This window comes from Grampus griseus (genome assembly GCF_964374135.1).
Source record: "Grampus griseus genome assembly, chromosome: 17".
NCBI classification, from domain to species: Eukaryota; Metazoa; Chordata; class Mammalia; order Artiodactyla; family Delphinidae; genus Grampus; species Grampus griseus.
The window spans coordinates 1695785-1720360 of record NC_139011.1 but is presented as its reverse complement, the minus strand read 5'-3'; the positions used below and the strand labels follow the sequence as shown (position 1 = coordinate 1720360).

At 53.7% G+C, this 24576-nt stretch overlaps 1 protein-coding gene across 1 annotated transcript in view; it reads right to left on the bottom strand.

Annotated features, from left to right (window-relative positions):
• The window catches only part of TSNARE1 (t-SNARE domain containing 1), a gene marked incomplete at its 3' end in the record, with an annotated part of 79827 nt that overhangs the window by 40185 nt on the left and 15066 nt on the right, over nucleotides 1-24576 (bottom strand). The window contains exons 2-4 of the mRNA XM_082675309.1: nucleotides 10421-10546; nucleotides 4225-4374; nucleotides 2633-3130 (exon numbers count right to left, since the gene is read on the bottom strand). Coding sequence (XP_082531435.1) covers nucleotides 2633-3130; nucleotides 4225-4374; nucleotides 10421-10508 — 736 coding nt within the window. The 5' untranslated portion in view covers nucleotides 10509-10546. The remainder of the gene's footprint in view (nucleotides 1-2632; nucleotides 3131-4224; nucleotides 4375-10420; nucleotides 10547-24576) is intronic.

Below are 24576 nucleotides of genomic sequence, written 5' to 3'. Positions count from 1 at the left end.
CGGAATGAGCATCGCAGGACGCGCCAGCCAGCAGCAGCGGAACGCACATCGTTGTCAGACACACAAGCAACTCGCAGAGGATGCCGATACCTCAGGCCATAAAGCAAGTCTCGATTGTTGATAATAGTTGAAATTACGCACAGTATAGTCTCTGACCACAACAGGACTAGGAACCAATAACAGAAAGAGATCTGGAAATAGACACTTATTTGAAAAACAACATATTTCCAAATAACCATTAGGAAAGAAAAAAATCACAAAGGCCATTAGAAAATATTTTAAACTGCATGAAAACATAACCCAAACGTGTGTAAGTAAGGCAACGTGCTGGGATAATTTGTAGCAGTAAATACTTACCTTAGAGGAGGACAAAAGTCCCAAGTCCATGAGCTCACAGGGACAAATCAACCCCGAAGTAGCAAGGAAATAATAGAGGTCAGCAGAAATCAGTTAAATCGAAGGGGGTAAATAGAGAAAACTGATGAAGTAAAAATCTGGCTCTTTGAAACTATCAACAAAATTGATAGACTTGCAGCCAGACTAGTTGAGAACAAAACAGAACAGAAACAAATTAGCAACATCGGGAAGGAAGGAGGAGCTCTCACTACAGGTCCTACAGGCATTCAGATGACACGAGGGGAACTTTAGGAACAACTCGTGCCAGCAACTCTGACAACTTGGACAAAACAGGCAAGTCCCTTGAAAGACACAAAACAGTGAAGCTCACTCGAGAAGGACCGCAGCAAGGGTGGCACAGACTGTTAGAGAGACTGTGGGTGACAATCCTCCCACAGAGAAAGAAAGGCCGTCTCAGATGGTGGCCACATACTTAAGGGAAGAATAATACCAACTCTACAGAAAGCCTTTCGGAAAACGGGAGGAAATGATTCCCCACTCATTTCAATACTGGCCTCATAGTTTCCGTAATCAGACAGTGTGGGCTGTATAAGCAGAGACACAGATTGAAAGAAACATGAAAACAGAGGTGCCCAGGTCATTCCATGTTCAACCAACAGTGCGGTAACTGGGTATCTACAGAACCTCGACCCCAAATCCACCACACTCAAAAATGAACTCAACGTGGACCACAGGTTCAATACAGGTGTATGGCAGGTCCCTTGCCTTGTCTCCAGAATCAAGGTTGAGCAGATGCACGCGACAGGCCAGCAGCCCAGGAAGAGATGGACGTGGGTGTGAGCAGACGCTGCACCGAAGAAGAAGGATGAACGGACAGACAGCACAGGACAAGCCCCTGGTGCAGAGACCGGGCTGCATCGCAGCGAGGCCCCTCTCCCGCCAGCTCTGTGTGGCTGAAGCCAGCATGACTGCCAGCAGGGACGCCAAGCAGAGGGCTTCTCACAGCTGCCCTGGGGCCTGAAAACGTACAACCGCTGTGGACGATGGCTCGGCAGTTTCTTACAAAGTTAAACTTACACTCACGCTGGACCAGCAATTCGACTCTCAGGTATTTATCCAAACCCGCCAAGAAAGCGAGGACGTGTTTCCACACAGATGTTCACACGCCCTTTTACTGCGCCAAAAGCCGGCAACGAGGAGCCCGCCCACCACGTGGACGGACACAAACCGTAGAGCGGCCCCTCCCGAGCAACAGAAGGACAAGCTATGACACACCCCACACCCACGGCCAGTCCTCGAACATACTAGGACAGGGGAGGAAGCCGGAGCCGAAGGAGAGCAGCCCGCAGACCTCACACAGGCTGGGAGGGAGAGCAGAGCTGGGCCGGCATCTGGAGGGGAGCAGGGGCCACCCACTGCAGCCCCGGCTCTAGGCCAGCCCAGCCCCAGGGCAGCACGGAGATGTGACACTCGTGCAGCGGGGACCCAGCGCAGGTACTGGGCGCCCTCACCCTCCTCCGGCTCCACAGCTGCTGCCACGATGGCCTCACACAGCAGTTCTGCGGCCCGTGTGCCGCCCAGACGGCACCTATTATTACCGCCCCAGCGCTCTCTGGGCTGCCAGACAGCAGGCCTGCGCTGACCTCGCCCTCCCTGACCCGCTGTGCCTGACTGCAGCCTCTGTGGAGAAGTCAGGCCCCGCAGAGCAATGCTCCCCTGGAAAGCCCGGGAAGGGCTCTGCCTGGGAGGCCCGAGGTAACTGGGGTAACAGGGTCTCAGGTCCCCACCTGCCCATCCTGAAGCCGCAGGGCCAGCCCAGCCCAAGCCAAGGCCTCGTCTGGACACTGAACCAGAAACAGAGAGAGAAAAGCAAGTGCGTGTGGGACGAGCAGGGTAAGCGCTGCCCTGGAGACCCTGTGTTTCAGCTTCACATGTGACACTGCCAGGAGAAGAGGTCTTTCTCATTGTAGGTCACAGCCCAAAGGCTGGAACTAGGTGCCCTTGAGAAGACAGCTGCATCTTGTCTGTGCCTGGCTCTGCTCTGCGACGGGTGAGGGAGGGGACGAGCACCACCAAGGAGGAAGCCAAGCCCCTGAATGCCTGGGGTTTAGACGCTGTCACGTGCACGACGGCCGGCTGCGCGAGCACGTGAGTGAAGGAGCAGAGGATGAAGGACAGGAAGGATCCAGAGATCGTGGAGGGAGGACTGAGGGGAGGGACAGCGGCCTTCAGTGGCCACGAGCTTCCTGCCGGCTGAGCTGGGCGATGAACTCACCTCTGGTCAGCTCGGGGCTGAGGCCCTCAGAGGGCAGAGCCTGGCAGGAGAAGGTCTTGGCCACAACCTGCTCCACAGGCGTGAGGGCCAGGGCCTGGGGCTTGGCAGGGCCGGGGCCAGGGGCCACTCCACGCAGGTCGCCCAGCTTGCGCCGCACGACGGCACGCAGGTCCCGCCACTTGTGCTTGAGGTCCACGATGTCGCGGCGGCAGTAGCCCAGCGCGTTCACGGCCTGCAGGATGCGGCTCCACACGCGGTACCTCCGGGTGGGCTCGGCCCTCAGCAGCCCGGTGCCAAACAGCAGCTGGTGGTGCTTGCTGACCTTGGCCACCAGCACCTCCGTCTCCTGCGGACAGAAGTTGGGCTTCCTCTTCTTGGCCCGGGAGGCCCTGGGCCCCGCCACCCGGCCATGGGCCCTTGCAGCCAAGTCCTTCCTCGGGCCGGCAGGCGGCGAGGTGCGCTCCGGTGTCCCGCTGCCGTCCGTGGCGACCCCTGGCCCTGGAAAGGCACCAAAAGGCGGGTGTTTAAGGCCCCGGCCAGTGGAGTGGCAGATACGGTGGAGGCTCCCGGGGAGCCTCTTCAGATCCAGAACATTGCTGCCAGCTCCCACCCACCGGCCCCCTCCCTGCTGGGTTGCCCAGAGGCCTGGGTCCAAGTCCTGGCCCTGCAGCTGCCTGCTGGGCGCCATGCGGCAAGGACCTCACTTCCGGGCCATGGTGCCCATCTACCTCCAAAAAGGGCCACCCGGCCCTACCTGCCTCCAGAAGCTGATGTCAGGGGCAAAGGAGTGAGAAGGTTGGGACAGCTGTCTCCTGTCCGCAGGGAGAAGGCCCTCTGGGGCCAGGGCCAGCCTGGGGACAGCACTCACCACTGACACGCCAGACACCCTGGCCAAGAACCCACCCCTTGGGGCGCCACTGACCCCTGCCTTCCTGCCCAGCTGCATGAGTCCTGCCCTCGGCTTCCCCTCCCACGCAGCGTCCTCCTGAAGCACACACCGAGGACCCGACACTCGCCTGCCAGCCCCCTCTGCAAGGAGGATGCAGGCTCTGGGGCCAAGAGACCAAGGGGTCACGGGAGCCGGTCCAGCCCCTCACTCTGTCCTGCAGGGTCAGCCTCGTCCCTGAAGCCCACAGGGCCCTGACAGCCTGGCAACATCCCTCCTGCCACTGGTCCAGCCCCACCACGCCATCAGCTGGCCCTGGGAAGGGACGTGCTGGTGGGGGTGAGGGTGGAGACGGGCCAGGCCCCCCCTTTTAGTGTTTGTCTGTTTTTAATATTTATTTATTTATTTGGTTGCACCAGGTCCTAGTTGCAGCACGTGGGCTCCTTAGTTGCAGCTTGCCAGCTCCTTAGTTGCAGCATGCGAACCCTTACTTGCCGCATGTAGGTGGGATCTAGTTCCCTGACCAGGGATCGAACCCAGGTCCCCTGCATTGTGAGCAAGGAGTCTTATCCACTGTGCCACCAGGGAAGCACCCACAGCCTGAGCCCCTGGAAGCCCATGCCCCGCCTGACCCTGCCTCCTCAGTGCTCATCATCTCTGGGTGGCCTTCCCTGGCCACCCAGACCCAGCATCCCAGCGGAAGTACCTCGCTTCCTGGCCCTTGGGCCTCTGGGTGTACCGGCCAGCCCCAGATCACCTTCCCCGTCCTTGCCCACACAGGGGTCCTGCAGGCTGCTCTCTGGCGACGGGCAGGGGAAAGGACGGATTCCGTACTCAGTCCAACATTTAGTGCACTCTACAGACAGCAAGGGACAGTCTCGGTTATGCCCCGCCTGCCTGCAGAGTGGCTCAGGGTGCCGCTGGTAGAACAAGGCTCTCACGCAGCACAGCGGGTGTGCCAGGCCCTCCAAGCATCCATGTTGACAGCTCCACTCACTCAGACCCACCTCCTCCAGGAAGCCCTCCCTGACTGCCACACCCTCCAGAACGCCCCGTTTGCTGAAAGAGAGCAATCAGTTCAGAACTTTAAATTTTCCAAATCTTTCTCCACACCCAGGTTCTTCTGAAAGGTAATTCCAAACCAGTACGAAACTCCTTAGAGCAGAGCCTCAGATGTGGCCCACAGACCAGGCCAGGCCTTTGACAGGTGTTATCTGTGTGCAACAAACAACGCGGCAAAAACGGAGAATAAGGCCTTGGGAACGTCTGTGGCAATTTGAAATCGCCGCAACACCAGCACAGGACCATACTGCTGTATTTCATGAAAGCACTGTTCCTGGTGTACTGGAAGTGAAAATAAAAACGGGTTCCCCTGACACTCGGCTGCCGAGCTGAGGAGCAACTGTGGGGTTTCCTCTTCGATAATTTTCATTCATTCAGAAACACTTCCTGCACAGGTCTGCCAAAATTCCTGAGCCCTAAGATGCACGTCGTGAAGACACTCAGACACCTCTCTGAGCAAGCTGCCTTCTGTCCGCGGCACCTTGGGGCCCACGGAGGCGGTGGTGCCGGGCAGAGGCTACACACCAGAGCCCGTGAGGCTGCGTGGGCCCTGCTCCGCCTGGCTCTACGAGGAGGGCACTTGCCAGAAGCCTGCTCCAGGGGAGACATCTGAGCACGTCGACAGTCTGGCAAAGTCCTGGGGACTGGCAGTCCCAGCCCGTCTCAGCGCTGAGCTCCTACAGCGGCAGCTCCTTCGCAGAAAAGGCCTCCACGTTGGGTGTATCTGCGGGTCTGAGGGTCCAGGACAGGGCCCATCTCGCACGAGGTCAGGGCCTAACCTCCCCTCTTCCCCAGGGGCTTCCTGGGGAGCCTCCAGGCAGGGCCTCCTCCTCAGGCACCCACCCAGCCTCCCCTGCAGGCAGACACTCCCCAGGCCCGGGAACCCTGGCCCCAGTGACGGCTGCCCAGACAGCACTGTGTAGGGTGGAGATGCAGCCGCCCAGGTCCCGGGCGATGCGGTCACCCTTCTGCTTCGTGGGGAGCAGGGAGACCGCAGGCCCGGCTGGCAGGCCAGGTGCCACTCGATGCCCAAGCCTCGCTGGCATCCGGTCACCAGGAGTCCAGACCCTGCCCACCTCCCCCTGGTTGCTCCACAAGGTTTCCAGACACCATGGAGGGGCCAGTCTGATCTGCCCTCCGGAATCACGTGAACTTTGAACTTTGGGGGGTGGGGGGGGGGGACTGGGACAATTTACATGTAAATGCAGACAATTAAAAAGAAAACAATAAAGATCATTTGCAACCACACATCCCTAGGTAAACACTGTCCACACTCGGGCTGAGGTCTCGCGCAACTAGAAGACTGTGGACGGGGCTTTGCCTGTTTCATTCCCCATGTCCGTCCATCATCCCACAGGGCCGTGGATGGGTCGTCGGCACTCTCCAACAACTGATCCCCACGGCGGCCGCCTCTCTTCACTGTCTCCCCAGGCTGAGGGGTGATGGCATTTCTGAACTCTGTCTCCTACCCCCATGTGGCAAACACCTCTGCCTGTATCTCTGATTATTCCCTAACAGAGAAGAGGCGTGGCTGGGCCGAGAGGGAAGGCAGCGGGGTCTGGAGGCAGGGAGCCGTGTGCCCTCCCCTCCGGGGGAGCCCGCCCCCCCACAGCCTGGCCACGGGAGAATGGCCAAGTTCGCTTCCAGCGCTCCAGGTACCAGTGAGGCCGAGTGCCTTCTCCCGTGCTGCGAGCCGTCCCGATCTCGTCACAGATCTGGCCCACCCGCATGAAGATCCGGCGGCGGAGGCAGTTCCTTCTATTTGTGTGAACTCCTTGTGTGTTAGTCATGTCCCACTTGGCTTTTTGCTGCATTTGCGATGGGATTTTACGGTAAGGGCCCACTCTGAGCTCTTCATAGTTAACTTCAGGGTCCCCGAGTAAGCCGTAACACACGGCGCTTGGCACACAGCAGGTACTGGTGACGGCAGCTGCTCCCACACCTGGGGTCTCCGCAGGGCCCCACCATTCTGGCTGGGAGGCCCAGCCCTGCCTCCCTGGGAGCCTTCCTGGTCACCCCCGGAATCACACCAGCATCCCAGAAGCAGCCGTGGTCTCAACAGCTGTCAACAAATCAGGAAGATGCAGACCCTTCTCTGACAGAAATGCAATTAACTTAGAAATCATTTTTAAAAGACAATTAGAAAGAAATACGTATGTTTGGAAATGACGAACTATAATTCTAAATAAATCCTGGATCAAAGAAGAAATCATAATGGACATAAAATATTTACAACTAAACACTAACAAAAAAATACTATATATTTTTAAATGTGTGAGATTCGACTAAAACAGTGATTATTTGGACATTTATAATCTTAAATACTTTTATTAGAAAAGAATAAAAACTAAATTTGAATGAGGTAAACATCCAGCTTAGGAGTCAGAAAAATAAAACAGCGTCAACTCAAAGAAAGGAGGAGGAAAATAGCAAAAACATGGGCAGACATCCATCAAATTTTAAAACTAGCATATGATAGAGATCAAGAAAGTCAAGTCAGCTCTTTGGAGAGGCTCATAACACTGCCAAGGGTCTGGCAATATTGTTTACGAAAGAAGAAAACGGGAAGGTACAAATAAACAACATTAGGAAGAAAAAAGAGAATGTGATCCAGGTACCACAGACGTTACCAAAACAACAGGAACAGAGCTTCACCGGGTTAACTTGCTCAGTCTCCACCACGACAGGAGGGAAGCCTTTCCTGGTCCATTTTCAGGTGGTCGGGGCACAGCTGGAACGCGGCAGAGCAGGGGGTCGGAACCAGAGCAGCTACCCTCCGAGCTATGCCCTTGACCAAACAATAATGCTGCCCGGGTCCCACTGGACAGTGACACGCTACCACGCACGATGTCATTTCAATCAATTTGAACATTTAGACGAAGCAGACACATGTCCAGAAAAACACAACAAACTGACCCAAGAAGAAACAGAGAGCCTGGACAGCCTTCACAGATGGAGAGAGTAATGGGCAGTCCAAAGCAGTCCACAAAGAAAACTCCAGGCCCGCGTGGCAGTTTTACAGCAAAATCCCAGATGCCTGTGAGGAACACAGAGTCCTCTTCGTCCCAAAACTCACACAGAACATAAGCACCATTTCTACTCAACCCTGAACTAGAGCATCGGGCCGGCTCCAGACGGCAGGAAAAATAAGTAAAAGATAAAAGCATTGAAATAGAAGAGGAAAATACTGTTGTTATTCATAAATGACACTGTCTATACAGAAAACCCAAGATTCTACAAATTATTACAATTAATAAAAAGAATTTAGCAAAATGGCAGGACAAAGTCAGTGGGCAAAAGTCAATTACACTCCACAGGGAGAACCTGGCGTCCTCAAGAAATAAAGTTCAGGAGGAAAAAAGAAAAACTAAGATAGAGGAGAATCTAGAGATTTGGAAAGACTTAAAAGGCGCATCATCGACTACAACGCGTGGATCTCGTAAGGACCCCGTGGAAACGCATGTCTCTGTGGTGCTCCGGAACCCAGCGGTGGGCAGGAAGCCACGGCTGCAACTGTACGACACTTGGTCATGGAAAAGAGACACACCCTGAAATACTCACACAGGAGATGTGCTGACGTCTCGGGCTTCCTTCTCAATGCCCTGGGCAGAGGGGTCATGAGGGCAGAGGTGAGGCTGGACCAGCCACGGGGGATGCCCCTCACCCTGAAACCCAGTGGACGGGTGCTGGGTTCATGATATCACTGCGTCTACTGTTCTGTTTGAAGTATCTCACATTTAGAAAGTTAAAAAATAGGATGTAAAAATTAAATAAAACCTCTGGACTTTCCTTCTTAAAACAACCAGTCGTGTGTGCGTGCACCAGCAACCATGACTTGGAACGTGTAATTTATACCATTTATAATGGACCAATTATAAAAGCAGCAAAAAACATGTTGTCATTTTGTTAAGTTTAATGGAAGATATGTAAGATCTTTATGGAGAAAATTATAAACCTTTGTTGAAAGAGGTTAAAGACCCAATAAACAGAAAGACCTACACGTTCATGGGCTGGAAGACTGGTGATGACAGAGATTCCGATTCTCACACGTTAACACAGCGGAAGCAAAGCAATCGCAGGCCAAGTCTGACGCAGGGATTCTATAATCCATTCAGCAGCAAAAGGCCAAAATACCCAAGACATTTCTAAGGAAAAACAAGTAGAGCAACTTGCCCTAAAAAATATCAAAGTTACAACAACTGCATGAAAATTAGGGTAGAACTTTGCACAGGAATAGAAAACTTGACCAGGAGAACCTGTAAGGGAAACTGTGCTCATCACAGAGCTGGCACTGCAGGTCTGCAGAAAGGGATGGAATTTTCAGTCAAGGGCCCAGGGACCATCTGTTATACGGAGAAAAGTGCTATTGCACTCCACCCTCCCCTCCCCACCTCTCACCATAAACAAAAATCAATTCCAGGTGATTGCAAGACTTAAATATGAAAAACAAATTATATAAGCTTTAGAGGAAGTAAAGGCAAAATCATTATCACTGTATCATAGAATTTATTAAACAGAAAACGCACACCATGACAGGGATGATTGATAAACTCAGCTACGTCGTGATTAAGAACCTGCTTTCCTCAGCAGCACCATAATGAAAAGCCAGCCCAGTGGACAAAGGTTTCACCTCCAGAAACCTTGTACATCGACAAGAACAAGACAAACTCAAAGGAAAAATACACGAAAGAGTTACCCAGAGAGCCCCAAATGCCCAGTGATCCCACGAAAACCTGATCAATCCCATGAGTTACCAGAGAAATGTGAATTACAACCAGAAGACACCATTCCACGCCCACAGACGGGCAAACAGTTAAGGCCGCCACCGCCCGGTGCTGAAGGGATGGGAAGCAGGGGCAGGTCAGCACAACCACCGGTCACCAAGCTGGCCACCCCTGGCCACCCCCTCGCTTGGGCCGTCCCGACAGCGCCAGCGTCCAAGGGTCCTCAGCACCACCACGCAACAGGGCCCAAAACAGGTGCCCTAACAGCCCCTCGCCCATGGACCAGGAACGCCTGCCATGGCCACGCACATGACCCAGCGCCACAGCGAAGGGAGATGGAAGGGCAGCCACGTGAACGGCAGTGACTCAGGGGCAAAACAGCAAAACCAGCAAACTGCAGAATAATTCAACCGTACAGAGTCCCAAAACACGCAGACTCGCAAGGTCTGTGTGAGACTGACATGTAGCAGCAAAACCACAAGCAAGAGCCAGGAAGCCGTAACCCACAGCCCAGGGGTGACGGGAAGGAACTGGGATCCAGGGGAGGCACCTGGGAGTCCACGTCGCCAAGCCTTAAACCGTCACATTTAAAGTCCCCATGCACACTCACTCACACTCACTGAGTCGCACATCTGCCTGGCACCCCCAAGGACACGAAATCAGTTACGTAAGCCACACGTCCTGCCGAAAACCCCCTTGGCCCAGGGAAGGGAGCCAGCGAGTGAGCAGACTGTGCGGTCAGCCTGTGGGGTGAGGGCTCGGCACCCGGAAACCTAGAAGCGGATCCCGCCCGGTGTAGCTCAGGACAGTGTCCAGCACCCCGCGGGCCTCGCTTCCCGCACTGCACACTGCACGCTAACACCTGCTCCACAGTCACCCACTCAGCCATCTGCCAAGCACCCGCAGGCCACCGCAGAATGACCGCAGACACCCAAGTCCACCCCACAGCAGAGCAGCCTCTCCTACTCTGCTCTCTCCTGGTGCCGACTCAGCCCAACGCCAACGGCGCCATCCCTGGTCCCGGGTCACAGGCAGCGCCGGCCAGAACAGAACCCATCTACAGCCACCAACACAGCACAGTGGAGACCCGCCCACACTGCCCACTGCTGTCCTTACCTAGGGGCTGATAGCCTTGTGTGGAGGGCCCCCCAAAAGGGCCGTGGCTCCCCAGGCCCCCGCTGCCAGCGATGGATCCGTAGGACATCTTCTCACAGAAGGCAGGGCCGCCGCCTTCCTGCAGAGCTGGAAGAAACCAAACCCGGGCAGGGAGGGAGGAAAGAGGGTTTAGCGCTGGGATTCAGGATGCACTCTGGCCCCGCCCACCCTGCCGAGGAGTCAGACTCTGCTGCACCCTCACCTTGCAAGTCAACAAATAATGTGTAAATGTTGAAAAAAATCAAGCAGTAGCGACACGAGTGTGTTATTCAGAGGAAAGCATCGAAGATCTACTAGAAGAATCCAAAGCAGCTGACTCGGGACAGGAAGGAGGGCGGCTAGGGGTGACTTTTCTCTGAATTAACCATGTGGCGCTCCTTTACTCCATAAACTTCATGGATGGATAACGTAAAAATATTAAAGCTTAATTTGCAAAATTCCAGTAAGATCATCCTCCAGAAAGATCAGTGTGGAAACAAGAGCTGCGGCTGCAGGGGTGTCTGCCTTGAGCAGACAAGATCCAGGTGGGGGCCCAGCATCTCCTCCGATCTCTGGAAGGCCGCCCCATCATTGTCCTGTGCGGCCATGCAGACCCCAGGCAGGCACAGGGACCCAAGAGGACTCGGCCCAGTTCCACAGGTGCACCCGTGCACCTACTGTGCACCAGGCAATGTGTCCAACGTGGTCAAGGGGGCCTGGCCCTGGGGACCTGAGCATCGAGTGGGCGACAAGGGATCCAACAGCAGCTTTCAGAGACCCTGGGGGCACAGCAGAGCCACAGACCGGCGGGTCCCCAGGGCAGCAGCTCAAGCAGGATCTGAGCCGGGAGCAGAGAGCAGGTGGCCAAGCCGCAGAGCCACGGTTTGAAGGGAGGGGCAGGGCAGCCCGGGGAAGACAGGAGGGACAGCAAGTGTAAGGCGGTCCCACGGCCACCTGGGGGACTGGCGGAGGCTGCGGGGCGGCACTAGGGACCCTCCAACCCAAAGGCCCACCGTGCGCCCAGCCACAGACGGGCAACTGGAAGGGACTGCGGGGCCCAGCCAACAGCACCTGTTGCTTGAGAGGCAAAAACAATCCAAGGGACTGCCACAGATGTCCAGGCAGGTGAGGGGTCGTGGCAGTCCTGGTCTGAGAAGGGCAAGTCCCCAGCCTGCCATCTCATCTAACCTGCAGTCTCACACGGCCTCTGCCTTTGCTCAGGAACTGGGAGATGGAGGCCATCCCACCGCTGGGCCACAAAGACTCAGCCCAGCCCGAGGACACTGGTCTGGGAACACGAAACGCCACCGGGCAGGACTCTGGGCCTCAAGGCCCTGGGGACCCGGAGCCCAGCGGGCCCGTCCCCGGTGGCTCGCAGCCACCCACCCCCACCCCCAGGCTCCCCACGTGCCAGGCTGCACCCTCAGCTTCCTCCCCGCCGCTCCCGCCCATCCACCCGCAGCCAGTTCACGCCCCGACTTCTGCACCAAGGTGTCCCCCAGCAAGGGCAGGCAGCAGGCAGCAAGGACCCAAACAAAGAAGAGGGAGGGAGCCGCTGGCAACCCAGAGGGCGGGCGGAAGCTGCAGCCGGGCCAGGCCAGAGGGCCGGGCGGATGCTGCTGGGCTGTGGTGTCCCAGGGCAGCCCCAGGCTGCCTCCAAACTGCTGGGCAGAGGCCAAGGGAGCAATGCTCGCTCCCCGGGAGGCCTCCTACCAAGCGGCTTCCACCGCCCACCAGGGCTGCCAGCCTCCTCCAGCCTCGTGCCCCTGGCTCATGTTGGCGCCAGGCTGTGCCCTGGACGTCAGCCCCCTGCCCCGCAGCAGCCTGAAGGGAGCCGTCTGTCCTCAGACTGCCCAGATCCTGTCCCCCAGGCACCAGAGGAAGTGCGGGTGCCAGGGGACGCCCCCAGCAATGCAGCCCTGCCTGCAGGACAAAGCCCCCAGGCCCGGGGGAGGAGCGGCCCGCCAGCAGGATGCCAGGGGACACGGGGCTAGAGGGGCACCCGGACACGGCTCAGGCTGGGGGCCAACAAGCCGAGCTCCAGGGCCAGCGCTGAGGCTGTGGTAGGGCCGTCTCTGCCCCGGATGGGCTCCCACGCAGGGCGTGACCTCCGCCTGCAGCTCTCTCCTGCCGGCCTGGGTCTCTCAGAGGCCGGGGCCCCCGAAGACCAGGGTCGACCTTCCCAGTAGCAGACAAGGAACGGTACTGTCTAGACGGGGGTGCCACAGAATGGGCCCTGCCCCCCTCACTAAGCTGAAGGGACCCCCCTCCCCAAGGATGGAGAGCCGGTCCTCCCAAGCTGGGGCCTGCACAAGTCACTTCACCCCCCTGGTCCTGCTTTCTCATCTGTAATAGGGGGCAGCACGCCCGCCCTTAGCAGATTAGGGTGAGGCGCCAATCGGTGACCTTCAGGAGCTCACCTGTGAGCCTGTGCCCCGTGGTGACATGGGGCCACATGTGGCACTGGACAGCAGCGGCGCTGAGTGAGGGCCAGGCCTGGGGGCCGGAGAAGCGAGAGCAGCACGGCTGTCCCTCCTTCCTCCTGCCCTCAGCCTACCGAAGGCCTGAGCCCACCAGGAACCGCAAGATGCGCCCAAAACCCAGAGCAGGAGGAGGGCACGGGGACCCCGCAGCCCCCCTGGAGGTACGAGCTGACCTCTGCCCAATGGCTGCGCCTCGCCCTGCACCTCGCTCCTGCTGGAGCCTCTGTGAGGCCCTCCCGGCCGAGGTGATGGGCCTGACAGCAGCAGCAGGTGTCCTCCCCGCTGGAGGGTCCACTCCCGGGCCCGCCCCACACCCACCTGCAGGGGAGCTGCTGGGGCAGACCTGCCCCGATTCTGCTCTGCGCTCTGCTCCACCCTGGGCCCAGCGGCATGGCTCCGGGTCCTGACCTGCATTGCTTAGAGACCGCAGAGCTGCCCCGGCGAGGGCGAGGGCGAGGTAGGAGGCAACACTGATGCCCAGTCCCGCCCACGCCACTCCAGGCGGAGGCGGAGCAGCCCAGGCTGCTGCCCACTGAGGGCCAGGAGGACATGGTGAGTCGGCCCGCACACGGCAGCCCTCAAGCTAGACCCACACTTCCCCCCACTGACCACCCCCCATGGGCCCACCGAAGGGGCTTCCGATGGGGGGCACTGGGGAAGCCAAAGCAGCTCGCAGACCCCGGGAGGAAGGCAAGGACATCACCCAAGACCAGGCTGCCCGGCACCAGGCCCCGCATCTGGAGTGTCCTGCAGAGAAGACATCTGGGACCTGTCTGGGGTCATGGGGGCCTTGGAGGATGACAGGCATCTACCGTGGGCCCAGGGGAGGGGGTGGAGGTCCCTGTGCCAGGCATCCCCTGATCTAGCTCAAACCCCCAATTTTTTTTTAACATCTTTATTGGAGTATAATTGCTTTACAATGGTGTGTTAGTTTCTGCTGTATAACAAAGTGAGTCAGCTACACGTATACATGCATCCCCATATCTCCTCCCTCTTGCATTTCCCCCCCACCCTCCCTATCCCACCCCTGTAGGCGTTCACAAAGCACCGAGCTGATCTCCCTGTGCTATGCGGCTGCTTCCCACTAGCTATCTATTTTACGTTTGGTAGTGTGTATATGTCCATGCCACTCTCTCACTTCGTCCCGGCTTACCCTTCCACCTCCCCGTGTCCTCAAGTTCATTCTCTATGTCTCCGTCTTTATTCCTGTCCTGCCCCTAGGTTCTTCAGAACCATTTTTTTTTTTAGATTCCATATATATGTGTTAGCATACAGTATTTGTTTTTCTCTTTCTGACTTACTTCACTCTGTATGACAGTCTTTAGGTCCATCCACCTCACTACAAATAACTCATTTTCATTTCTTTTTATGGCTGAGTAATATTCCATTGTATACATGTGCCACATCTTCTTTATCCATTCATCTGTCGATGGACACCTAGGTTGCTTCCATGTCCTGGTTGTTGTAAACAGTGCTGCAATGAACATTGTGGTACATGACTCTTTTTGAATTACGGTTTTCTCAGGGTATATGCCCAGTAGTGGGTTTGCTGGGTCATATGGTAATTCTATTTGTAGTTTTTTAGGAACCTCCATACCGTTCTCCATAGTGGCTGTATCAATTTACATTCCTCCCTTTTCTCCACACCCTCTTCAGCATTTATTGTTTGTAGATTTTTGATGATGGCCATTCTGAGTGGTGTGAGGTGACACCTCACTGTAGTTTTGATTTGCATTTCTCTAATGATTAGTGATGTTGAGCATCCTTTCATGTGTTTGTTGGCAATCTGTGTATCTTCTTTGGAGGAATGTCTATTTAGGTCTTCTGCCCATTTTTGGATGGGGCTGTTTGTTTTTTTGATATTGAGCTGCATGAGCTGCTCATATATTTTGGAGATTAATCCTTTGTCAGTTGCTTCCTTTGCAAATATTTTCTCCCATTCTGAAGGTTGTCTTTTCGTCTTGTTAATGGTTTCCTTTGTTGTGCAAAAGCTTTTAAGTTTCATTAGGTCCCATTTGTTTACTTTTGTTTTTATTTCCATTTCTCTAGGAGGTGGGTCAAAAAGGATCTTGCTGTGATTTATGTCACAGAGTGTTCTGCCTATGTTTTCCTCTAAGAGTTTGATAGTTTCTGGCCTTACATTTAGGTCTTTAATCCATTTTGAGCTTATTTTTGTGTATGGTGTTAGGGAGTGATCTAATCTCATACTTTTACACGTACCTGTCCAGTTTTCCCAGCACCACTTATTGAAGAGGCTGTCCTTTCTCCACTGTACATTCCTGCCTCCTTTATCAAAGATAAGGTGACCATATGTGTGTGGGTTTATCTCTGGGCTTCCTATCCTGTTCCATTGATCTCTATTTCTGTTTTTATGCCAGTACCATACTATCTTGATTACTTTTGTAGCTTTGTAGTATAGTCTGAAGTCCGGGAGCCTGATTCCTCCAGCTCCATCTTTCTTTCTCAAGATTGCTTTGGCTATTCGGGGTCTTTTGTATTTCCATACAAATTGTGAACTTTTTTGTTCTAGTTCTTTGGAAAATGCCACTGGTAGTTTGATAGGGATTGCAGTGAATCTGTAGATTGCTTTGGGATGTATAGTCATTGTCACAGTGTTGATTCTTCCGATCCAAGAACATGGTATATCTCTCCATCTGTTTGTATCATCTTTTATTTCTTTCATCAGTGTCTTATAGTTTTCTGCATACAGGTCTTTTGTCTCCTTAGCAAAGTTTATTCCTAGGTATTTTATTCTTTTTGTTGCAATGGTAAATGGGAGTGTTTCCTTAATTTCTCTTTCAGATTTTTCATCATTAGTGTATAGGAATGCAAGAGGTTTCTGTGCATTAATTTCATATCCTGCTACTTTACCAAATTCATTGATTAGCTCTAGTAGTTTTCTGGTAGCATCTTTAGGATTCTTTACGTATAGTATCGTGTCATCTCAAACAATGACAGTTTTACTTCTTTTCTGATTTGGATTCCTTTTCTTTCTTTTTCTTCTCTGACTGCTGTGGCTATAACTTCCAAAACTATGTTGAATGATAGCATTGAGAGTGGACAACCTTGTCTTGTTCCTGATCTTAGCGGAAATGGTTTCAGTTTTTCACCATTGAGAATGATGCTGGCTGTGGGTCAAACCCCAATTTTTAAGAAGAGAAACTGAACTCAGGGAGGGAAACCGACTCACCCAAGTCACAGAGACAGACGGGGTCTAGGACAAGCCCCCCAGCACCCCACCCCATGGCTGCAGTCCTCCCACCCGCCCTCCCCAGTACTCTCTGCCCTGGGTACTGCGGTCCCACTGTGGTCCCACAGCTGGGGAGGAAGAAAAGAGCAACTCCCGCACCTGCCTGGTACCCCGCCAGCACCCTCCCTGCCCACTGGAGCTGGCAGGCGGCATGTGAATGCAGTCTGCACTGCCCACAGACGGTGCAGAGAGAGATGTGAGTGGGTACACGGAGCCGCACAAGGACCAGTCGTTCACACAGCTGTGAGTGTGATGTTCATCTTCTTCCCAGCCTTGTCCCCTAAGACGGGGTAACGCCCCAGAGCAACGGACACACCCAGCACGCAGATTTTGGTTACAAAGTACCATTCTTCACAAAAAGGAATTAAGACTGCTTGGAGAAATGGTTGATTCCAGGACTGGGCAGAGAAAGTAAAAGATAAGCCTAGAATATTCTGTTACACAAAAGAGTACGGAAGTGCTCGAAGCAAGGTGGGGCTGTCCCCAAAGGACACAGGAACCAGCCTGAAAGGCTTCCACTGGCCAAATCTGGGACAACCTGAGCATGAAAACAGACAATAGCGGAACTTCCCTGGTGGCGCAGTCGTTAAGAATCCGCCTGCCAATGCAGGGGACACGGGTTCGAGCCCTGGTCCGGGAAGATCCCACATGCCGTGGAGCAACTAAGCCCGTGCGCCTCAACTACTGAGCCTGCGCTCTAGAGCCCACAAGCCACAGCTACTGAAGCCCACGTGCCTAGAGCCAGTGCTCACAACAAGAGAAGCTACCACAATGAGGAGCCTGCGCACCGCAACGAAGAGTAGCCCCTGCTCGCCACAGCTAAAAGAATGCCCACACACAGCAATGAAAACCCAATGCAGCCAATAAATAAATAAATTGGAAAAAAAAAAAAAAGAATCCGCCTGCCAATGCAGCAGATATGGGTTCGAGCCCTAGTCTGGGAAGATCCCACATGCCATGGAGCAACTAAGCCTGTGTGCCACAACTACTGAGCCTGCGCTCTAGAGCCTGCAAGCCACAACTACTGAGCCCATGTGCCACAGCTACTGAAGCCCATGTGCCTAGAGCCCATGCTCCGCAACAAGAGAAGCCACCGCAATGAGAAGCCCATGCACTGCAACAAAGAGCAGCCCCTCCTCGCTGCAACTAGAGAAAAGCCCGCACGCAGCAACGAAGACCCGATGCAGCCAAAAAATAATTAATTTTTAAAAAATAGACAATGGTAATAAAAGATAACTTTTATTTATTATAGCCTTATAATAAAGAAGTAAAACAGAAATCCATGAGTCCACATGGTTATAAACAAATAAACAAGTGAAAAAAAGGAAAAAGCTCTTTCTTAGAGCATATACTGACAACTGGGGAAGGAATGATGGAATGAGCAACATTGTGACCATAATTGATTCAGGCAAGAATGTCCAGTGGACCTTAGAGCTGGTGGGTGAAAGTCCCACGAGTAACAGGATATTCACATAGTCTCAAAGTATCTTCCCCAAGAAACTGACTAATTAAAAATGGAAAAAGAATAACCTTGTAGAGGAGAAACCTGGCAGACTAGTCACCTTAACCCAAGGACCTACATCACACCATCGGGGACATATCAGACGTCATGTGCCTCCTGCTGCCACACGCGCTGAGGAGGACCCGGCAGCGCCTTCCAGGTCCGCCTGCCAAGAACAAACAATTGTGGAGACATCAGACACACCCAGCTGAGCGAAAGCCTGCAAAACAACTGACCTGCGGTCTTCACCAATGTCAGTTTCGGGAAACAAAGACAGAGGAACTAACCGTCCAGGTTCAAGGAGGCTAAAGGGACGTCACTCCCCAAAACCAACACACAATCCTGGATTTCATTTTGCTAAGACGAGTTACTGGGATCCCTCACAAGGTCTGTCCCGTGAACACCAGTAAGACCCTTAGGCTAGAGTACTGGCTGGTTAATGTCCTGATTTTGATAACCGACCTGCAGTTACGTAAGAGATCATGTATTTGGGGATCGAGGAGCATCACATCTGCAGCTCACCGAGCGGTTCAGAAGAACACACGACGTTCACACGAACATGAAGAGGGAAGGAGATGAAGCAAATACGGGGAAACGGTAACACATGGGGAATCTGGTGGAAAGGTAGGCTTTCTGTTAATCTGGTAACTTTTCTTTAAAACTAGAATTACTATGTCCAAGAGTTTTAAGTTCAAAATAAAATGAAAATTCTACTAGAGTTTTTTTTTAATAAATTTAAGAAAGATGCAAGATCTGTGTACTGAAAACTAAAATAAAAAAAATTATTAAAAGTAAAGGAAACATAAAACAAATGAGGGGCCACGCCGTGTTCGTGGGCTGGGCACCAAGACTGCACAGCTACACAATCAGCTGTAACACACTTCACTGGCAGTAACTTGCACACATATCCGACACAGCTTCTAAAACCAAGAAGTTCCTCCCACTTCAAAAATAATTAGACAAGTCTTGGAGAAAAAGGAAAAGATATCCACTAAAATGAAGAAATTTCTTTAAAAAAAGTGAAAACACTACATGTGAAAACCAACAAAACACGTTTAAAGCAGTGATCAGACGAAAAGTCATAACCCTTAACATTTCATGAAAAACAAAAAGGAAACAAATGGACTTCATTCTTAGCTCAAAAGGTTGGAAAAGAGCAAAAAAAAAAAGTCAAAAGTAACCACAAGGAAGGAAACAATATATATAAAAGTTAATAATATTAATGAGGTATAAAACAGAAAAACAATAGACCTAATTTATAAATCAAAATCCTGGTTTCTAAAAAGTACTAACAAAAAAGACAACTAATAGCTAACTTAGTCAGGAAAAGAGGGAAGAAGCCACAAATGCACAATATAAGAAATGAAAAAGGAGGCATATCACTGAAACAAAAATGTTAAGGAATCATTAAGGCTCTACTTTCAAATCTCTATACGAATAAATCATAAAACATGGACAAGATGGATAATATCTTAGGAAAACGAAGTTCACCAAAAAAAAAAAAAAAGCTACCCACTGGAGACAGAGAGCTCTAACAGACAAATTTGGATAAACGAAATAGAAAGTTATCATAAAAACCACCCAACAGAAAATACCAGGACCAGATGGTTTTGTGGGGGGTTGGGGGGAGGGGGGATGATTCCACCACATTTCCAAAGCCACATATTTCCCGAGCTCCATAAATTATTCCAGTGTGTGGACGATGCAGGAGAACCTCCTGATTCTTTTATGAAACATGTACAACATTGATACGGAAACCTGATGAACGCAGTCCAAAAAATGGGAAAGTTACGAACCAGTACTGGCTATGAATATTGATGCCAAAACACTAAATAAGATACTAAGAAACAAAATTCAAACCTGATTTGCTTATTTTTCTAGGAATGTGGGGCACGTTCGACATTAGGAACCCATTAACGTGACACCACGTTAACAGACAGAAGGGAAAGGCTTATGAGTTTCTCCACAGGTGCCAAAAACAGACGCATCAACAAAACTCCTGATGAAAACAATCAAAAATCTTTCTTAAAATGGTAAACACCCTTTAATCCTAAAACAAGCATCTGTTTAAAGGGAAAGCACTGGAAGCAATTCCCAGGGATGCAGGAGAGGGCAGAGGTTCCCTGCGTGCGCAGCACCACCCAGCACTGCTCCGGAGGCGTCGGCAACACAGGTCAACAGGCGAGACCAACGGGACGTGGGAAACAGAAGTGGGACCAGTGCCAACGGCATGACGGTGACTGGGAAACCCTGAGACAAGGTTCAAATTCCAAGAAGTAAAGACTTGGGCAAAGCAGCAGAACATAAAACTCACATACAGAAAGCAACCGTCTTCACATACACACACCCAGTTAGAGGACAGAATCGTAAGGAAAACCCGTCACCAGAGTAACACATCAAGGAATGAAGCTAACGTGAAATGGGAAATACCTCTGAGCGGAAGCTTTAAAACACTCCAGAAGACGGAAGGCCAAGAGGATCGCATGGAAAGCCATCCTTGTCCTTGAACAGGATGACCCTATTCACAAAAACATCCCTTCTTCCACTCCAATAAAAATACCAGCCAGCATCTTTATAGAGCCAGACAGGCCGAGGGAGTTCATGTAAGAAAACGCTACACAAACAAGCAGGTAAAAAGCACTGCTTCCCCCAGACTTAAAAATCCCAGAGAAAGAAGTGCTGATGCTGCTGCGACACAGATGAATCCTGGAAACGCTGCACTGAGGAGCCGGACACGGAGGTCACACGCGCACGATCCCACGTCTGTGAAATGCCCAGGACAGGCAGGTCCACGGAAACAGGACACAGGCAGGTGGTTGCTAGAGGCTTGGGTGGGTGGGGGGGGCAGGGGAGTGACTGCTAACGGGTACGGGGCTTCATCTAGGGTGATGAGACGTCCTGGGCTTTGATGGCAGTGACGGATGTACAACTCTGCGTAGATACTGAAAACCACTGGACCGTACGTGTCAGAAGGGTGAACTGTAGGGTACGTGAGTTATATCTCAACAAAGCTATCATAACAAATGCTAGAAAGTCTCTATAATTAAAACCAGGCAGGAAAACACAAACAAACCAATGTAATAAGAAAGGAAGTCTAAAATTAGAGCCGCACAAGTATGGATGTTTAGGATAAAATAAATGCAGCACCTCAAATCAAAGGAGAACTTTTTAATAAATGGTGCTGGGACATCTGGCTATCTACGTGGGAAAAAAAGTGGTTCATGCCTAACACAATAAAAAGAACATATGCTAAAGGGATCACGGCTATCCAAGTAAAGGATAAAACAAAGTATCTGAGAAAAGAAGAGCTCCTCTTCAACCTGTACGCAGGGCAAGTTTCCTAAGTAGGACTCAGAATCAGATGCTGTGAACGAAGAGACTGGCACACGTGACCACTGCCTCGTGGACGCTCCCCTCACCCGGTCTCCTCCTCCACGACTGCCCGACCACAGCACCCGCTCCCCCAAGGGGTACAGGGGTAAGGGAGCTGTGTGTGCAAAAGGCCGCAGAACCAATGCTCCCGTCCGTCCCTGCTGTTTCCTGCCCCAGCACCCGGGGGTCAAAGGGACACATGCTCACCAAGGCCACGCGGCCTCTTCCGGGTCCTAGCCAAGCCCTGCACCTGCTTCTGGATCCTTCCTCTGCTCCTCCAGGCCACCTCCCCATCCCGACTGCAGCAATGCCCCAGCACTCCCCTGCCTCGCCAGTCTGCTGAGACCCCAAGCTCTCTGCGACGCCTCTCCGTGTGTCTCCCCCCAGAAAAAAGATGGGGGTAGGGCAGGCCCCCAGGACTGGGCAGGGGGCACACGGACCAGGCTGGGAGCTGAGCACAACTCCCTGGGGAAGAAAACCATCTGGTCTTTGAAGGAGCCGCAGGGCGCAGACCCAGGGCCACGGGAGCTGGCTCAGGCCAGGCACAGGCACCTTCAAAGGACAGCTGGGCGGTCTTAAAGGCCCTGCGAGCCAATGCCTGTCCCGGCGGAGTTCACACACACGGGAGAGGGGACAAACACCCCACCCACGAGGGAGGCTGTGACAGCCTGATTCTGCCCCAATGCCTCACCCCCAGCTTGCCTGAGAAACCAGGACACAGGCACTGAAGACAAGTCAGCCCGGCCATCCCCAGGAAGGAGGCCCAGGGCGGCCTCAGGCCTCCTGCCTGCACCATCCGTCGGTCACAACCCCCAGGACCTGCCCCAGGCCACTGCGGGAGCCGGGGTTGTGAGAGGTGGGGAGCCCCGAGAGCTGGGGACCCCAAGACCACCACACCACAGAGGAGCACTGACCCTGGCTCAGAGGAGATGACCCCCCGACCATGCCAGGATGTGCCCGGACCCAGGCTCCTGACCACAGGCTGGGCAAGGGGAGGCTAGGCAGAGCCAAGGACAGGCCTGGCAGAGAACCACGCCAGGGACCCACCAGCTACCTGCTGGGCCGGGGCTCCAGAGCCCAAGAACCTGGCCTGAGCCCGTGGCTGTCGGAGCCCAGCAGGGACCGAGACCCCTCCTGGCAAGGACAGAGACGCAAGAATGTGAGACAGAGGGAGGCCTCGACATAGATGGGAAAGGAGGGAGGAACACAACCCCACGTGATGAAAAAGCAAAACGGAAGAGCCCCCTTGGCCTCCTCTGAATGTGCGAAGGCGCGGGTCTTCTCGAGATGTTAGTTACAAAATTCAGGGAAATTAAACCTAAAGTTCATTCGCTGGGGACTCTGGCTTCCAAGCACATCACTTTAGAAGTGGGAAATCCGTGAATTTCAGGCCCCTGGAGGGTTCTCGCAAATGAAAACCATTTGAAATGGGGGAGAGACACTGAGATTCAGACAGAACCAGTGGGGCAGGGAGAGGCCAGGCAGCGGAGGGAGGGACCCAGCCAGCCCCACCTCAGTGCCCTGCCCTCAGTGGGGGGGGGGGACCCTACGAAGAAAGTCCCCACGGCTCGCCCCCCCCACATCAGACTCTTCAGCTAGACAAACCCACGCAGGACAGAACGTGCAGGGGCCCAGCGCCTGGCAGAGCCACACACCCAGCCCCCTGACCCCAGGGAGGCGCCGGGCTCAGTGAGAAGACGAAACCCAACATCACATCACAGCACAGCAGGAGTGGTCCCCCACCCGAGAGCACACCCCCAAGCAGCCGGGGTCCACTGCGGAGGGATCGGGGCTGGTGGCCCTGGGGGTGCAGAGGCAAACCGATCTGCAGAAGGCACCAGGCCCTGCACCCCAAGAGCTCTGCTCCAGGAGCCAGAGAGGAAGCACTCGGAAGCCAGAAACATTACAAAATAAAAGCCAGAAAGCTAGAACAACCAAAATAGCAGCAATGAACAATTAAATGCATCCCGTTAGGTGTCTAAACAGGGTGTGATGAAGCGACCTTAAATAGGGTTAAATACATCCCGTTAGGCGTCTAAACAGGGTGTGATGAAGCGACTTTAAATAGTGCTAAAAGTATATATTCAGTCGTGGGCGGAAAATGCTCACACGTGACGCCAAGGTGAAAAATGATGCTACAAACACAAGACACACAGTTACCCTGAGGAGTGCATGTCCTGGCCACAGGGACGGAGGAACCGCCACTCAGGAGAACCGCTCAGCAGATTCTTATAAAGACACATCTACCTCCGCCAGGGTCACCCCACTCCTGGGCACCTGGTCATCATCACCCACCCTGAAAGTAGCCCAGACGCACACCAACAGGAGAGGGACACGCCGAGACCCTCCATCTGCTCAGGCTGCTGACGTGAGCTACACACGCAGGGCTCGCAGAATCCTCGTGTCGAGCACGAGAAGCCAGAACAGAGGCCCCCCATTGCCCCCGCCCCCAGTGATCGCGTTCATGCGACAGTGGGAAGAGGCACGAGGAACCTCCAGGGATCACAATCCAGACCCACGGCACACGTGCACGGACCAAAGACTGGAAGGAAACGCATCACCAGGGCCTTGAAAACACGGTGAGGTGGGGAGGCAGCCACCACAGAGGAACACGCGGTGCCAGACCCCGTCCACGTGAGACGTCAGAACACACAAATCCACAGAGACAGGACATGGCCCAGGCTGCCAGGGGGAATCAGAAGTGGGAATGGGGAGTGACCGCCATGGGTACAGGGTTCCTGTGCAGGTGTGGAAAAGTTCTGGAATTAGACCTTGGTAATGGTTGCACAACATTGCAAATGGGTTAAAAATCACTAAACTGTACTCTGGTAACGGGTGAGCTGTACGGTGTGTGAATCACATCCCATGGCGATTACCAAGCTGCTCAGAGCGCGGTGGCTGGTGGCGGGTCACCGGAGGCTGCGGGCAGATACGCTGCACTCGGGACCCAGGGCGTGCTCGGGGTGTGAGCCAGGGGCCCCCGAAGCTCTTAGCCAGGCATACACGTCACTTTTACAATCAGGAAAAATACACGTGGTCACTTAACCCAGCAAGCAAACATGCTAGCGCTGATGGGCTGGACGCACAGGCCAGCGGTGGCACTCCACCAGGCCAGGGCTGCATTTTGGCCATGGTCCCCGGGGTGGACCAGTGCACAGCAGGTCCTCAGGTAGTTTGCTGGCTGATGGACCCACGGCACGCCAACAACCCACACGGGCCACCTGGTGCCCTGGGAGCTGCCCGGGGAAACCACCTGAGACAGCCCACACCCGCAGAGCACACGGCCGGGAGTGACCGACGCATCCACGTCCTGCCCGGCCAGCCTCGGCAAGTGGACACACCCTATTTGGTTTAGGATCATTCTGTTAACTTATGCAGCTTGGTGAAGGCTGAAGACCCAACCAGTCCACTGAGGAGACTTCATCCCCGGCCAGAGCCTAGCCCAGGAGGGATCCAGCCTGACCCCTGATTCGGTCGCAGTTGGGTCGGGCCAGGGCACATGGTGACCCCTGACCCTGGCCACACACCAGCC